The sequence below is a fragment of the Pelodiscus sinensis genome, chromosome 7 (assembly GCF_049634645.1).
Source record: "Pelodiscus sinensis isolate JC-2024 chromosome 7, ASM4963464v1, whole genome shotgun sequence".
Lineage (NCBI taxonomy): Eukaryota > Metazoa > Chordata > Testudines > Trionychidae > Pelodiscus > Pelodiscus sinensis.
This window is the reverse complement of record NC_134717.1, coordinates 39,529,462-39,545,750: the sequence shown is the minus strand read 5'-3', so window position 1 is coordinate 39,545,750 and position 16,289 is coordinate 39,529,462. Positions and strand designations below refer to the sequence as shown.

The following is a 16,289-nucleotide window of genomic DNA, read 5'->3' as shown; positions in this document are numbered from 1 at the left end:
CCTCCAGCTTCCAAATCCTCTGTGCTGGAATGGCTTTGCATTACTCCCCACTTACTGCCACTTAGGGTTGCCAGGTGTCCGGTATTCACCCGGACAGTCTGTTATTTTCAGCTCCTGTCTGGTAAAAAAAAAAAGTCCGGTATTTTCAGAAGTTTTCCCCGGCCAGGAGGTGAAAATGCTGGGCACCTGGCAACCCTACAAAGACACAATACCTGCCCCCCCCCCGAACCCACCCTTCCCCCGGCTCCCAACACCTCCAGCCCCACAAACCAAGCGTCCATGCTTACCTGGTTCCCCAAGGCTACCGGCACAAAAAACCTAGGGGAAACATGCTGTTTTAATGCTGTTTTATTTTAATTTTTGGATTTGAGGCAGGGTAGAATTTTTGGAGTCCTTTTTTTTTTTTTTCTCAACAACTTTGGTCTTCCCTCCCCCCATTTTTTTCCCCTTCAACAGAATTTTTTCCCGTTTTTTGTGTGTGTGTGGGTGTGGGAAGGGGGGTGTTCGGTATTTTTGTTTCAACCATCTGGCAACCCTACTGCCACTTGGCAGAGTTCTACAAGGCCTAGTGTGGTTTTGGGTAATGTCTATTATTTGGTGAGTGTAGCTTTATTTTTTTCTTCATAGGAGGCCACTGTATCTATATTTAGCATCAGCTTCATTTAAATACTTTAAACCCATGCAGTCACTGAGCCAAATTCTCTGTCAGTTTCACCAATGTAAATTTAGAATAACTCCCATTAAACACAAAGGCTATGTCTATACTGCAGGAATTTGTTGGCAGAGGCAATGCAAATGAAGCACTCATTAGCATTTTTTGCTGTCTCTTTTGCATAGTCTCTTCCAATCCTTTTTGCAGAAGAGGTTTTTGCGCAAAAAAAAAAAAAAAAAAAAAGCAGTGTAGAAGGGGACATTTTGCGCAAAAATATCCTTTTGTGCAAGAACCCTTATGCCTCAAAAAAGGAGGTATACGGGATCTTGCACAAAAGGGTTTTTTTTGCGCAAAATGTCCCCTTCTACACTGCTTTTTAAATTTTTTTTGCACAAAAATCTCTTCCACAAAAAGGATCAGAAGAGACTATGCAAATGAGTGTGAGAAATGCTAATGAGCTCTTCATTTGCATTGCCTCTGCCGACAAATTCCTGCAGTGTAGACATAGCCAAAGGGAGCTACTCCAGATTTATACTGATATAATTGAGAATGTTGCTCTAATTTGTCTTGAGCAATACAAACAAGTGCATTGAATAATACAGCTATACAGAAGTGGTATTGTGGTAGTCTAAGGCTTGATATTCTGTATGGGTAGATCTAGTCAGCGGCACTATTTTGGTATCCCGAGATAACTATTCTGCGTCTTTTGAGCAAGACCGTTATTTCGAAAAACAGGCTCACTATTCTGATGTTCCTATAACCCTCTTTCCATGAGGGTTAAGGGATGTAACCCTCTTTCCATGAGGGTTAAGGGACGTTTCAGAATCGTGGTTTATTTCAAAATTAGATGGAAATAAGATATGCAATTTGCATAGCTCAAATTGAGTATCTTATTTCGAGCTAAAGGTACAGTGTTTTTGGTGCCTATTTTTTGGCACCAAATATAATTTCAACTTTAACATTGAATTAAAGGCCAGGATCACTATCCCATGGTTAAAAGTATTTTGCTTGGTTCATAATTTGTCCTTGAATCTTTTGCTCCTCATTGGATCCATCTATGATGCTTTAGCCTAATAGAAAGTCATGGTCTTGCATAATTGTTTGTACAAGTAGCTTACTTTGTGCCATGGAAATTGGCCTTCTCTGTTTTGATCTAAGTGGATTGTGAATCTCAGACATCTACTCGGGAGACTATTACAAGACAAATCCCAGACACAGACAGCTACAGAAGGGGCAGCAGAAGTTGTAGCATAAGGTCCACAGAAAGGAAGTCTAGTAGAATCCTCAGGAACGGTACTCTGTATTCCTCAGGCAGGGGATACATTTTGAGCTATGGTCTGGATTTTTCTGTGCCACATTGCATTATAATAAAGTGAACGTAGGAACTTTGTTTTTTTCCCAGTTGCTTTCTTCAATCTCTAACAATTAAAACAGGTATTCATCAGTTTTTGAAAAATCAGAAGTCATACCATTATTTAAAAAGACTTTGGACTCTGCATGGATTCTTGTGGAATTCACAAAATCTTACAATGTGCCTTTTTGGTATGTATTTGAGTGATAGTTTCACAGTTCCATGGAAAAAATATAATCAAATTAAAACAAAAAAATAAATCTCTGGATTTTGAATGTTCAGTATTGATCTACATACTTCATCTTAGCAAATTTGAAGAAAGACAATGAAGTCTAAATTTTAATTATTTATTGTGTACTTTTAAATGCAACAACTATTTCCTGTAGGGATCTTGCTAACAGGATTCTGTTTGCCTGAAAGACATGGCTGGTTTTATCAGCAATGTGCCAGGATAAATCAGAATTTCTACTAAAATTAGGTCATTAGTATTAATTTTGGCAGTCTCTGACTGATTTATGAATTGCCTTGCCATTTTTAAAAAGGCACTTACTAAAAAGAAACTCTGATTCAATATGTGTTGGTGGTTACCCCTCCGTGAATCCAGTCCTCCAAGTAAACAATGTCAATTAACAAGAGTACACTCCTAAATATCTTCTTCTAAAATATCCTTCCTAGGACAACAACAGATTCTGCATCCCTGTGTGATTTGGAACTTACTAATGCAAGTAGTCCTATTAGCTGTGAGGGACTACTCGTGTGAGTAAGTGCTGCTCATTGTGAGTAATAGTTCCAGAATATGCTTCCAAATTATTACTTTAGTTTAACAAGGGTAACTGTCTCTTACATAAGTTCAGCACTTGAATATAAGCTATTATAAAGCCTTCAGAAGCTGGTTTTAGTGAATGATGTCAGTTTCTATTTTGAATCAAGGGGCATGTTTCAATGGGTTGTCACTCAGAGCTGCTTTTGAAATTATTTTTATTGATTTAATCAGTCACTTTACTGCTGGATTGCGGACATTTCTAGCAATGGTTACAATAATTGCATGTACACTACATACTTTCTCCTTTTGATGGCTAGAATTCCTTTTGATCACAGTTAAAAAACCATACCTTTTAAAATCTTGGTGAGAAATGCCTTTGAACCTGCAGATTACTGTTGCTTCTTTATCATCCATAATTTATTTTCAACCAGAACCCTTTGCCTTTTTACTAAATAAACAATCATTTTGTACTAGCTAATGTACTAGCACTTTTGTACTAAAAGGAGACAAAGTAATTGTATGTGAAGCATCAGTTTGTTTTGCTTTTTTGAAAAGCTATTTCAGAACTGTAGCCTTCAAAGAGAAATAAGCAAGCATGGTAGATTACATTTGAAAAGACTAATACCATAATTAAATGAATTATAATAGGTCTGCTGATTAATTGTATAAATGGACATTGGTACAGCATTTTCTGTATGTAGTTCTGAGTGACTTGAACTATAATTTTTGAAAGTATTACCGGGAGTAAAAGAACTGCTTGGTTTGCAAATACTCTGTAACATTCAATTATAGTTTCTTATACTATATGAAGACAGCTGTGTTTATAACGCTTTCCAAAAAAGTATAACCAGTGTTGTCTCATTTTTTATGTCATCATAAGGAAGTGTTACTATTAGAGATAATGCTTAACATTGACTGGTTAATGATATTATATACAATGAAATTATTTTCCATGCTATTTTGTTTTAAGCAAATACTTTTCCCACTTAGAAACCTGAAACCCTTTGGATGTGCATTAAACTCTGTATTGTAATTTCTTTTTCAGACAAGTGCTATTATAGGATTCTTGTATTCTTGGATGCTACTGATGCAATAAATGTAGAAACAGATTGTTTTACTTCCAGTAATAGTTCTAATTGATAAATTGTTTAATATATGTTGTATTTAACAGTTAAATTTTAGAAAGACTCTAATAATCTTAAATTGAAATGTTGTCTTGTAGGGCAGAATTTAGTGTGAAGGTCTGGGATTCCAGGATGAACTTGTACATTCTTTCAGGGCATTTTTGCAAGGGAGGTGGCTGTGTTTTAAAGGTAGTTGATAAGAGACCTGCACCACCAACCCCAGACCTGCACCACCAAACACCATCATACATTAGTCTATAGAAGGTATTTGGGTGTACATACTCCTGTACCACTCGGTACCACCATTCATCTGAGTGCAGTTTTTGACCATTTGCAGGATACATTATAAATCAGGATGTCACTACCAGACAATCAGATTTGAACATTCCTTGCATGAAGTAGTTTGCTTATATCCCTTAGGAATACATCACTCAACTGTGCTTATGTGACCGTGTTGGTATGTCTGGTTTTACATGAAAGTTGTGGTGGTATATTGTTTATTTATGCCATTCTGAATTCAAGAGTAGGTGCATATGCTTTATATTTACTAAAGTTATCTCCTTTGGATAAATCATTTAGAATCATTGAATGGTAATTTCATCACTTGATTATTAATTAAAACAGGAAATTGCTTTAATTTAGTTGTTCTAAGAGCTGATCTCTGTTACTACCTCTGTCCTTTCAGCATTGCTTGCTTATGGGTGCTGACTGAGGCTATGTGAAACTTTGTTGAACCTAATTATGAGCTATAACTTCTCAGTTTTGGGACCAGAAAATTAGCCAAATATTCATCTTCTCTTTCCCCAATGACTTATATCATGTTTCACCCAGTGATTATAAACAGTATATTTCATTCTCTTATGGGATCAAGGGACTTTATTAGATGTGTTTGGTGAGGGCCCAAATCTGCTGTAGTTACATAAGGGAGAAATAATTGTGTGATCAGATCTTTTGTCCACTGACATAACAAATAGGGTGGGGGCTTCTAGAATCTGGTTAACAGCAGGTCAGATTTTGCTCAGAGTTTTAAAGCTCAAATTCTTGTGTGTGTGTGTGTGTGTGTGTGTGTGTGTGTGTGTGTGTGTGTGTGTAAAACAAAGCTTTTTAGATGTTGATTGGAGAGCTATTCCTCTGTATCTCAGAGAGGAGGACTTTATATACAGGTTGAACCTCTCTAGTAATGACATTCTCTGGTCTGAAAACATCTGTGGTCAGACATATTATTAGTTAGCTGAATGTCCACTTACCATGGGTGTGGCCAAGTGTCTCAGTCCCATAAAGTTTGTTTACAACCACCAGTCCTAGATCTCAGTGTTCTGTACAGTTTTTTTTAAGCTCTAATTGACCCCTAAATGTCTTCTAAGAGTCTAATATGCAGTAGAAGTGTTGGTAATACTGCTACACAATATTGACCTCTCATGGTTTGGCAAATTCTCTGGTTCCGAGAGTGCCAGACTAGAGAGGTTCAACCTATATAATGTTTTAATTTTAAAAAATCTGTTTCCATGTTATGAAACCTGGACATAGAGCTGGCAAAATGAGATTTCCTCAACAGCTACATGGGTTAACCCTACAAGGGGATGGGAATGAAGATGGGAGATTGATGTTTAGCCTCTAGAAATGACATAGATAACCTTTTTACTCTTTCATTTAAGTCTCTAGAACCCGAGTTTATGAAATGAAAATGGACATTTTTTGTCATAATACTCTTCCATACTTGGTTAATCTTTCCTTGGCTTTTTTTTCTTTTACTATTAAAGATTATAAAGGAGACTATCCAACAGGCTAGTTAGAAGGGCTTTACTATATTAAGAGTTATTGCACTTGAATGTTGGGTCAGATTTGGTTCTCACATCAGGGCAACTTTACTGAAATTCATTGGACTGGCATGGATTTAACTAAATCTGGAATTTGGCCCACTGTTTTATCTGAAAAAGTATGTTTACAATGATTTCTCTTAATGTGTATTTACAATGTGAAATGTAAAATGTAGCCAGACTCCTATATCCATTCTGATGTGATGCTGTATCCAAGCTTCTTGGTTTGCTGTTTGGTTGCAGGATGTGGAAGTGGTCAGTTCCGCTGTGGGAATGGTCGTTGTATTCCTGCTGACTGGAGGTGTGATGGCGCAAGGGACTGTTCAGATGATACGGATGAAGCTGGTTGTCGTAAGTGGAATATTCACAGAGTTAATTCAGAGCATTCCCACTTTTTATTTTTTTTACAATATTCAGAATTATCAGATACCATGATGCTCATTGTGCACCATGCCATGATGAGGAACCCTGTTAATTCTGAGAGAGAGACACACACAACAATGGTGGCATAAAACTCCTGGTTTGATAGACAATGGCTTTAGAATCTAATTGAGACTCATGCTTCTTTAGTTCTGTAGTGTTGGTTCTATGGAAATTAGAATATTGGCAAATTTCCAGTTCAATCTTAATAAGAGATTCTGGTCACATGTTGCACTTCCCTCCAATATCTGTGGTCATACGTCTAATAAGGATATCTCTTCTGATATGTGTGGGCTCCAGTCATATATAGAAGGGTAATTGATATTATTGCAGTTAACCTGAATGGTGCACACCAGAGTTGTCAGTGTGGATACAACCTTTTCTATTCATGGCCACATGATTTCAGGTAGGCCACAAGAGGGCATCATAGACATTTAATTATCTGTATCATGTGAGACAAAAGGTTCTTGTGACTCTTGACAATGGGTGGGCAATAATTTTTGCAGGGGGGGGCCACTTAATGAATTTGGTACATGGTCACGGGCCAGCTCTACCTCCCAGAAGGGGTGGAGCCTGGGTGGGAGGGGTGGAGCTAGGGACTAGACTCCCCCACAGAGGCTTTGAATTAAAAACACAGCAAAGGGCTTGCAGCTCTGGCCTTGTCGCTACTGCATTGCCTGGCAGCTGCCCAGGGTTGCTGCAGCTATTTAAAAGACTTGTGGCTGGGAGCTAGGAGCCATGACTGGGAGCTAGGAGCCATTTAAATAGCATCCTGCTGCCTGAGCCACGACCTGGAAATTCAGTGGCACGGACAGCAGGATATAAATAGAAAGTGGCCAGATGCAGTCTGCGGGCTGGATCAAAGTGTTAGATGGGCCAGATCCATCCCCTGGGCTGCATCTTGCCCAGTCCTGCTCTTGACAGACTTCACTATGAATCACTGTGGAGATTTTTAAAATGTGTCTATTACAAATGATACAAACAGGAAGCAACAATTCCCTATTTTCAGAAAACCATCTGTTTTTGCCATCGATGTGCTGGCACTCTTCCAGGTTTTGGAACCATTTGTGGCAATTAGCTTATGTTATAGTTAGGCCAGGTTTTGTTCTTGAGTTGATTTGGGGTGAAAAGGCTAATTTACATTGTTTCCTCCCATATTGGATTGGCTCTTCTCAGCTTGAGCCCTGCAGTAATTGGGGAGTAGTTCCTGCAGCCAGACTGGTTGATTTTCTGATTAATAGGTCAGGCAAGTACAAAGCTAGGAGTGTTTTGGATGAAGAATATCTTGCATTATAACTGCCATTCTGCTAGCACTGGCCATGTCACCTGAGATATTTAAGTCTGAATGATTTCCACTGAGACAAGACCCATGGTTGAACAAACTACCGAGCAAAATTTCTATTAATTTCAGTCAGACCAGAATCTTACTCCTAGTGTGTTTGTCTAAATAAGTGAAGTTGTTTTTGTTTTTATCTTCTTACATATGACCATAAAAATAAAAGATACGGGATGGGGGAGGATGAATTTCGGTTTTGTTTAATCATTTTGTTTTGTTTTTAATGATACATAGAATAGTGATGAGGCCATATAAGTACCTACTCACATTTTAAATCGACAGTACACAAGTATATTTTTAAAATGAAACTCAAGTATTCATTTTTGTTCCTGAAGTATGAATCCAAAATATTATTTATGATGCACAGTTAAACCCTTTCCTTGAAGCTAATATAAGGATGCATTCTTCATTTATCAAGCTTCAATACAGCATCACATCACTTCTTTACATAGGTAATCCCTAAATCTCATCTCATGGGCCCTGGCTGTTGCTGGGTTAGTTTACAATGCTTGTGAACTGGCAAAGTCTAAAGATATGATCTCAGGGAGAAGCATCATTAAACAGCAAGACCCTGCACAAATAAAACTGGATGGTGTTATGCTAGTGAACCGCAACAGGTGTATTAACCAGGCCTAGGCAAACTGTTCCAGAGTTGGTTCAAACATTTATTTTGTCTCTCTCTGTGCTCCCTGTTTTTTTTCCTTTCTCTTTTTTTTTAATAACCATCTATAAAGCAATCAAAAGACAGTAGAACTTAAACTGTTCCAACACCACTCTTGCATCATTAATCCACTAAGGAAAATCATGTGCTTCATTTGGAAGAGGCCTCTCCCATTAGCTTAAAAGTTTCAGGTCTTGCCCAAGAACTGCAGTCCCAGGGCAGAACGTTCTGTTCCTATTCATGTGACTACAGGTGTCTTAGATGTTTAGTTCATGCACTTGAAGTATGCTCTCCTGAATAAACACTGTGAAATAATAAATTATTTGCTTGTTTGTACTAGCACAACCTACCTGTGAGGGAAATCAGTTCCAGTGTCAGACTGATGGAGAGTGTATTCCACAGTCATGGGTTTGTGATGATGAGGAGGACTGTGAAGATGGTTCAGATGAACATCAACAATGTCGTAAGTACATCCCTCATAACATTATGCCAGCATCATGAAAGTTGCAAACCACTTGTATGTGAATATATTGATAACGTAAAGCACATATGCACACACACACAAATAAACAAGGCTAGTACAAGCATAGCAACTTTTTATCAAAGCGAAGTCTGTAATAAACAGTTGCTGAAAATGGAATACAGGGCGTCCCCTGTATGTGTCACCCTGGCATAAATCTGTTTCACACTAAAGTCGTTGATGTTTGTAGGAACTGATGTGCTATAAGTCCTCCCATTCCCTGCACTTTAAGTTGCTCAAAAATACCCAAAACAAAACCAAAGCAATTTTGCAAATGGGAGTCAGTCGTGGAAAAAAAATTCCCTGCTTTAAGTTGTTTCACTATAAGTCCAATTTTTTTGGAACATAACTTGGACTTATAGTGAGGACGGCCTGTACACTAAAATAATAATGAAATATAAAATATGATCAAATAAATCTCAATAGGCATTATTTAGGTAAACATATTCTTTCAAAATCTTTCAATAAAATAGAAAAATAATTGGCTTTCCTGCTTAAATAATAAAAAAGACAATATATATATATATATATATATAAATGAAAAGTTTTAATAAAGAATGAATGAAGAGGCTCCTAACTGAGTATGATTGAGAAGTGTATAACTGTTCACAAAATGATGTAAATTCATTATTCTGTTTTTGAAATCTGGCTGTAAGTTCCCCATTACTTTTTCCATGACTGATATATGTCTTTATTTATGGCATGGGTGTGGAACCTTTTTTGGACCAGGGGTCACTGACCCACAGAAAAATCAATCAGGGACCATATAAGTGAGAAGCAAAAAACCCCTCCAAACCTCCCACCTCTCTCTGATATGGCCCCCACCTGAGACACCTCACTCCCCTGACACTCAAGCCCCATGGGGGACAGGGAGGACTGAGGTTCAGGGTTTTTCATAGGTCAGATTAACTCTTTTGGGGTTCTGGGGTTATTGGGTTTTGTGGACCCCCCAAGCTCTGGGGTGGGACCAAAATGAGGGGTTCAGTGTGCAAGACAGAGCTGCCAGTGAGTGGGATGAGGGTGCCAGAATCTGGGCAGGAGATAGGTGCAGGAATAAGGTCTGGGTGGGAGGCAGGGTGTAGGAGTAGGCTGGGTGTAGGGTGTCTGGCCAATAGGAAGGGGGCAGGAGCATGGGGGGTATGGTATCTGGTCCAGGAGCAGGGTGTAGGAGCTGGCTGGGGATAGAGTGTCTGATGGGGGGGCAGGAGCAGGGTGAGGATAGAGTATCTGGCTTGGGGGGAGGATGCAGGAGCAGAGTAGGGGTAGGTGTCTGGCCAGGAGGAAAGGTGCAGGACCAGGCTGGGTGTGTAGGATCTTGGTGGGGGTCTGTGTGAGGGGGATGGAATGCAGGGTCTGGGCATGAGGTGAAGGGGCCACTTACCTGTCTTTGCACCCCCCACTACTCCCAGCCACCATATAATACGGCCTCCCACTGCTCCCATTGTTCAGAATCTGGCATGGAGATGCTTCTTCTCCAGGAGCCGGATTGCACAGCGAGGCTCAGGGCTTTCTCACTCCCCAGCAGGAAGCTAGCACTGGCATGCTCCAGCCTTGTGGGTGTGTGTGGTGGAGTGGAAGGGGAGGGAAGGCATGAGGCTAGAGCACCAGAGTGGGCTGCCTGCTGAGGGGAGACTAAGGGGAGACTTGAGCTTGAGCCGCAGACCACCTGCAAGGTGTCCACGGATCACAAGTGGTCTGCGTACCCCCACTTTGAGAATCACTGCTATAAAGTCCTGACATCTGCTGATAGTCTTATGTTCCATTATCACTTAGTTATCTTAAAGCTACTACATAAGTACTATTAATATTTCCGTTTGAAAGGGAAATATTTTGATGATACTTTAGATATGAATCACATATGGATTGGCATATGCTACCAGAACATTTGTTGTTTTTTAAGTTTATCACATATGGAGTGGCATTTATTAATAAGTATATTTAGTTTCCCCTTTCTTTAGTAAAATAAGTTATTTAAAGTATAATAGCTTTACACCAGTTTCTTTTCTCAGTGTTAATGATAAGGTATGAAATATTGTAACTACCTGTTTGAATTCAGTAAGTGCGTAATCTGTAATGAAAGAGGTGTTGAGGCTCAAGCAATCAGACAGTGTAGCTAATACATATCAGTTGTGTTTATTCCATAGAAACAACCAATATGGGTGCCTCTACACAGCAGGGCTTAACTCAAAATAAGCTTCACAAATTGAGCTCCGTCAATTGTGTAGCTTATTTCCAATTAACTTATTTTGAAATTGGGATTCTGAGATCTCAGTCAGGACTGGGAATCCTATTGTGCTGGGCAGACTACAAACCGGCCCTCAGCATGGAAGACTAATTGGAGATGGGTCACATGATCCATGGCTATGCAGATTAAGTGCTCCGAAGCCCTGGGATGTGTTGGAGCATTATAGCTGTATGGCCTGCCCGTTGGTTGGCAAGTGGCTTTTATTCCAGTCCAAGACTGAGTAATAAAACAGGGAAAAGGAGAACTACTTTGTTGCATGTAGATCCCTCACTGGTGAAAATCTAAATTAACTGTTTCTTACAGCGGGGAGGACATGCTCAACTCAGCAGTTCACATGTTCAAATGGACAATGTATCCCGAATGGTTACATATGTGATCGAGTTAAAGACTGCACTGATGGAACAGATGAGAGAGGCTGCCGTAAGTCTTTTAAATCTTAGCACTAGATCTGGTTTCATCCCATCTCTCTTTGGCATTTTAATCAATTTGTAAGATTAAGGGGCTTGTTGATGGACAGAAATGACCACAATATGCTGCTTGTTATCAGAATTTCATTGCAGATTCTTTCATGGATTAGAGCTGATATTCTGGTACAGTTTCATTATTGTGGGACTTATTAAGTCCCTATTACTGCCTTATGGTTGGGGAATTTTCATTTGCCTGTCTTAACAATAATAAAGTTTTCATTTTAAAACATCTTTAAAATATTTTAAAACTTTGGAAAATGTATTTTATTTATTTTGCATGAAAACTTTATAATCAAACCTTTGTATAGCTCTCAGTGGGATTGTAACTATTTTCTAAAGATGGAATTGGCCCCAGGAATTTAATGTGTCTTATTTTTAAGTCAGCCACCTGAAAATGTAGTTTTCCTATTTTTAATTGAAAGTTACATATTAAGTTTAACTGTACAAGTAGTCAATAGAAAATTTGTAAAAGGTTTGACCTAAGGCAGGGAGCATTGGCCTCCCAGAGGTAGCTTGTGGTGGTCCCCATCCCCAGCACTCACTGGCTGGGGGGAGAGGCCCTCAGACCTGATGCTCTGAATGGCCAGCTCCAGAGTGCTGGGTGGTGTGCCTGCAGCACTCCTGGCCCCAGTGCTCTGGGCAGCCTGGTCATGTAGATGCAGCACCCGAGATCTGGTGCTCCGGATGGCTGGGTGGTGCCCCAGGGTTGGTTCTGCATGTGGCCAGCCCCAGAATTCCAGGCAGTACATTCACACAGGGGAGCTGACAGGAATGCCAGCTCTTGGGCAGTGTGTGTGTGGGGGCACTCCGCAGGTCCAGAAGGGGTGGGGCCTCATAGAGAAGGGGTTGGCGCTGGGACAGCCAGCCCCCCCCATGCCACCTGGACAGCACAGTGCCCTGTCACCTCTCTGCAGGCCTTCGGAGACAGCTGGAATGCATGGCACGGGGCTCTGTCGCATACCACATGGTGCTCCCGCAGTGACTCTAAAGAGCCCAGGCTTCTGTCCACTGCCTCTGCCACAGTAGCAGTGGCTGGGAGCCCTGGGCCCTTTAGAACTGTTGGTTCCTGGAGCAATTGCCCCCTTTGTCCTCCTTGTCAACGGGCCTGCAGTAGCAGCACTTCCCATACATTAAGTGTGCAGCTTGGCCCCAGCACCAGCTGCCCCAAGTCCCTATGGGAGACAGGTCAGGTGTCCTGGGCCAGCCAGGGCAGAGCATTGGGAACTGAAGGAAGTAGCCTGGCCTTTGAGTGGAGCATGTGCTTGGGTGTTTGGGAAGGCACAGTCTTCCCTGGCCTAGAATACCTGCTTCCCATGTGCAGGATTAGAATCTAACTGTTGGCCTGAGGAGAAACCTTAGCCCCATGGAAGTCATAGAATCATAGAACACCTAGAACTGGAAGGGACCTCAGGAGGTCATCAAGTCCAGTCCCCCTGCCCTCATAGCAGGACCCAGTACTGTGTAAACCATCCCTAATAGATATTTATCTAACCTATTCTTAAATATCTCCAGTTATGGAGATTCCACAACTTCCCTAGGTTATTTATTCCAGTACTTAACCATCCTGGTTAAGTTGCTGGTCCCCGAATTGCGAACGGTCGCGTTACAACCATTCGCATTTATGACCAAAGCTCCCATGGAATGGTCGTAAAGGTGGTCCCCGAGTTACGAATGCGACCCGCACTTATGAACAGTGTGGTTGCTATGTAACTCAATGGGGTCCGAGTTACGAACAGATCGAGTTACGGCCAAGTGTTTGGTTTGTAACTTGTTTGTAACTCGGGGCGAGGCTATAGTTAGGAAGTTTTTCTTTATGTCCAACCTAAACCTCCCTTGCTGCAGTTTATGCCCATTGCTTCCTGTCCTATCATCAGAGGTCAAAGAAAACAATTTTTCTCCCTCCTCCTTGTAACACCCTTTTAGATACTTGAAAACTGCTATCATATCTCCTCTCAGTCTTCTCTTTTCCAAACTAAACAAGCCCAATCCTTTCAGTCTTCCCTCATAGGTCATGTTTTCTAGACCTTTAATCATTTTGGTTGCTCTTCTTTGGACCATCTCCAGTGTTTCCACATCTTTCTTGAAATGTAGTGCCCAAAACTGGACATAATGCTCTAGCAGAGGCCTAATCAATGCGGAGTAGAGCGGAAGAATTACTTCTTGAGTCTTGCTCACAGCACTCGTGTTAATGCATCCCAGAATCATGGGGTTTTTTGTTTGTTTTTTGCACCAGTGTGACATTGTTGACTCTGTTTAGCTTGTGGTCTGCTATGACCCCTAGATCCCTTTTGGTAGTACTTCTTCCTAGACAGTTGCTTCTCATTCTGCATGGGAGTTTTGCCATTGACTTCAATTGGACCAGCTTTACACCTCTGATAATATCATGGGGAATGGAGAAAAAGCTTTATATGCAGGGTGGGTGAAGGTGAAGCCATTGGAATGTTGGATAATTACTGTGCACTTAGGAGGAGACAGATTATGGGAAACAGGATAGAAAGGGATACGATAGAAAAGGAGATAGTGAATGGGAGAATGAGAAACTGTGGGAGTGAATGGGTCAGGATTAGGGATTTTAACTATCTGGTAATTGAATAGTCGAGTAACCGCATGGAATTCTTATCAGTTACTTGACTATTCTATAGTTCCCGGGGGCAGGGCCGGCAACCAGTGCAATACGGCCCCACTCCTGGAGAGCCCCCTGCCATCCCACGCTGCTGCCTCTGTATTAAAAACCAGCTCCCCACACAGACTGACTGCCTGCTGACCCATGTTGCTGCCTCTGATACAGAGCCATCCGTGGAATGTGGAGCAGCATTTCTCTGCAGTGAACCTGGGCCTGCTGTGGGCAAAGACTGCTTCGTGGCAGCCTTTCCTGCCTTCCCTGCTGCTGCTTCTAACAGAGGTAGCAGCATGTTGGGAGGCAGGTGGCACTGTGGAGCCAATGCAGGGGGGAAAACAGCTTTTAAACCGGCTCCCTCCAGCACTGGCTTCTGCTTCCCCATCCTGTACAGAGACGGGGGAGGGGGAAATCCTAGTAGACAACAAGATTAACCGATAAGCCTAGGCTTAGTGGTTAATAATATAGTTGACTACTGTGACGGCGCGTTGGGGTTTCCCCATCTCCTGCACCCCCGTAGTGGCACGAACAGACTCCACCAGCCAGTAGAATAGAGGGAGTTTATTGCTTCTCCAGGATACAGCACAGATGTAATCTGGTTACAGGGCAGGCCTAGGATGCCTCAAACCCCTTGAGATATGGGAGACTGGGCCCCTAAATTCCAGCCCCTTCCCTAAGCTGTCTTCTCCATGATCCCAGACAGCAACTAACTAACTATCCCTTCCAGCCCTGCCCCCCAGCCAGGGGCGGCATTCCACCTTCCTTTGTTCCTCTCCCTGGGAGGTAACCGGTAGAACAGGTAACCTCCCTGTACCATCAGCTACTCTGGTGGGCCGTGGTACAGACAGCAGCCAGTGGGGGTCACCCACAGCCCAAGCCTAGCAACCAGCAAGGTACCCACACTACGTCACAACTGCTCGTTTACATCCCTAGTTAGGATAGGCTGGGACTGAAGGAAGACAGTTACCATAGAATCATAGAGCTGGAAGAAACCTCAATTATGCACAGGGAAGAACAAAGTATGCATCACCAGTTGTGCATTAAAAGGTTGATAGGAATAAATGGACCCTTTGGTATAAAAACATATTTTTAAGACAAAAAAGATAATTTAAATGTAAATATTATCAAAGATTTACAGATAACGTAATTTTAGCTAGAGGGAAAACTTATCATGTGTATTAATAAAAATAACACAATAAAAACCTCAGAATTTGGCTTGCAACATTTGCATGTACAACCATTGTGAATGCAAATCCTGAAATGTATACATGCAAATTAGTTAAGTGTATGGACCGTTGTTAGTTATGAGTAGGGCCCCACCAAATTCATGGTCCATTTTTGGTCAATTTCACTGTCATAGGATTTTTAAAATAATGAAACTTATTATTTCAGCTATTTAAATCTGAAATTTCACAGTATTATAATTGTAAGGATCCTGACACAAAAAAGAGTTGTGGGATGGTTGCAAGATTGTTGTAGTGGGGTTGCAGAACTGCTACTCTTATTTCTGCCCTGTTTCTTGCAGAACTGGGCCCTCAGTCAGCTTTGAATGGTGGCTACTGTCCAGGAGTCCAGCTCTGAAGACAGAGCCACTGCCAGCAGCAGCACAGAATTAAGGATGCCATGGTACAGAGGCATGCCTGGTATCTCCATCATTAGAGATTTTTAAGAGCATGTTAGACAAACGCTGGTCAGGGATGGTCTAGATGCATGGAAATGTGGTATCTATCCATCCATCTGTCTTAGGCTACATCTAGACTGCAGGCTTCTTTTGGAAGCAGCTTTTTTCAGAAGAGATCTTCCAAAAAAAAAAAAAACCTTTCTTTCGAAAGAGAGCATCCACACTGCAAAAATACATTGAAAAAGCCATCTGCTTTTTTGAAAGAGAGCATCCAGACTGAATGGATGCTCTCTTGCATTTCCTCTTCTTCTGAAAGAACTCCCTCTTCCCCATTCACACATGCCTTTTTGCGAAAGAGCTCTATCGCAAAAAGTCTTCTTCCTTGTAGAATGATGATTACCGATGCCAGAAAAGCCCCTTTGTTCTTTCGATTTTCTTGCAGAACGCAATTGCAGTGTGGACGTTCCTCAACTTTTATCAGACAAACGGCCATTTTTCTGACAAAACTCTGTAGTGTAGACATACCGTTAGTGACAGTTGCTCTCTAGGCACCCTGGAGACAGTTTCTTGTCCTTGGGATGTGGTCTCAGTCATCTAGCTACTCTTGAGGACTAGCTCACTGTTCAGAATGTTTCCTCTGTTCTAACATTGCTTCCAGTTGGCTCAGGTAAGTCTTGCTACATCACATGAGATCT

The 16,289-nt window shown here is 41.4% G+C and overlaps 1 protein-coding gene across 3 annotated transcripts in view; it reads left to right on the top strand.

The window, feature by feature from the left end:
• The window catches only part of LRP2 (LDL receptor related protein 2), a 220,123-nt gene that overhangs the window by 24,605 nt on the left and 179,229 nt on the right, over positions 1-16,289 (top strand). For all 3 annotated transcript variants that reach the window (XM_075933562.1, XM_075933563.1, XM_075933560.1), the window contains exons 2-4: positions 5,951-6,058; positions 8,465-8,587; positions 11,193-11,309. In XM_075933562.1, the coding sequence (XP_075789677.1) occupies positions 5,951-6,058; positions 8,465-8,587; positions 11,193-11,309 (348 nt within the window). The remainder of the gene's footprint in view (positions 1-5,950; positions 6,059-8,464; positions 8,588-11,192; positions 11,310-16,289) is intronic.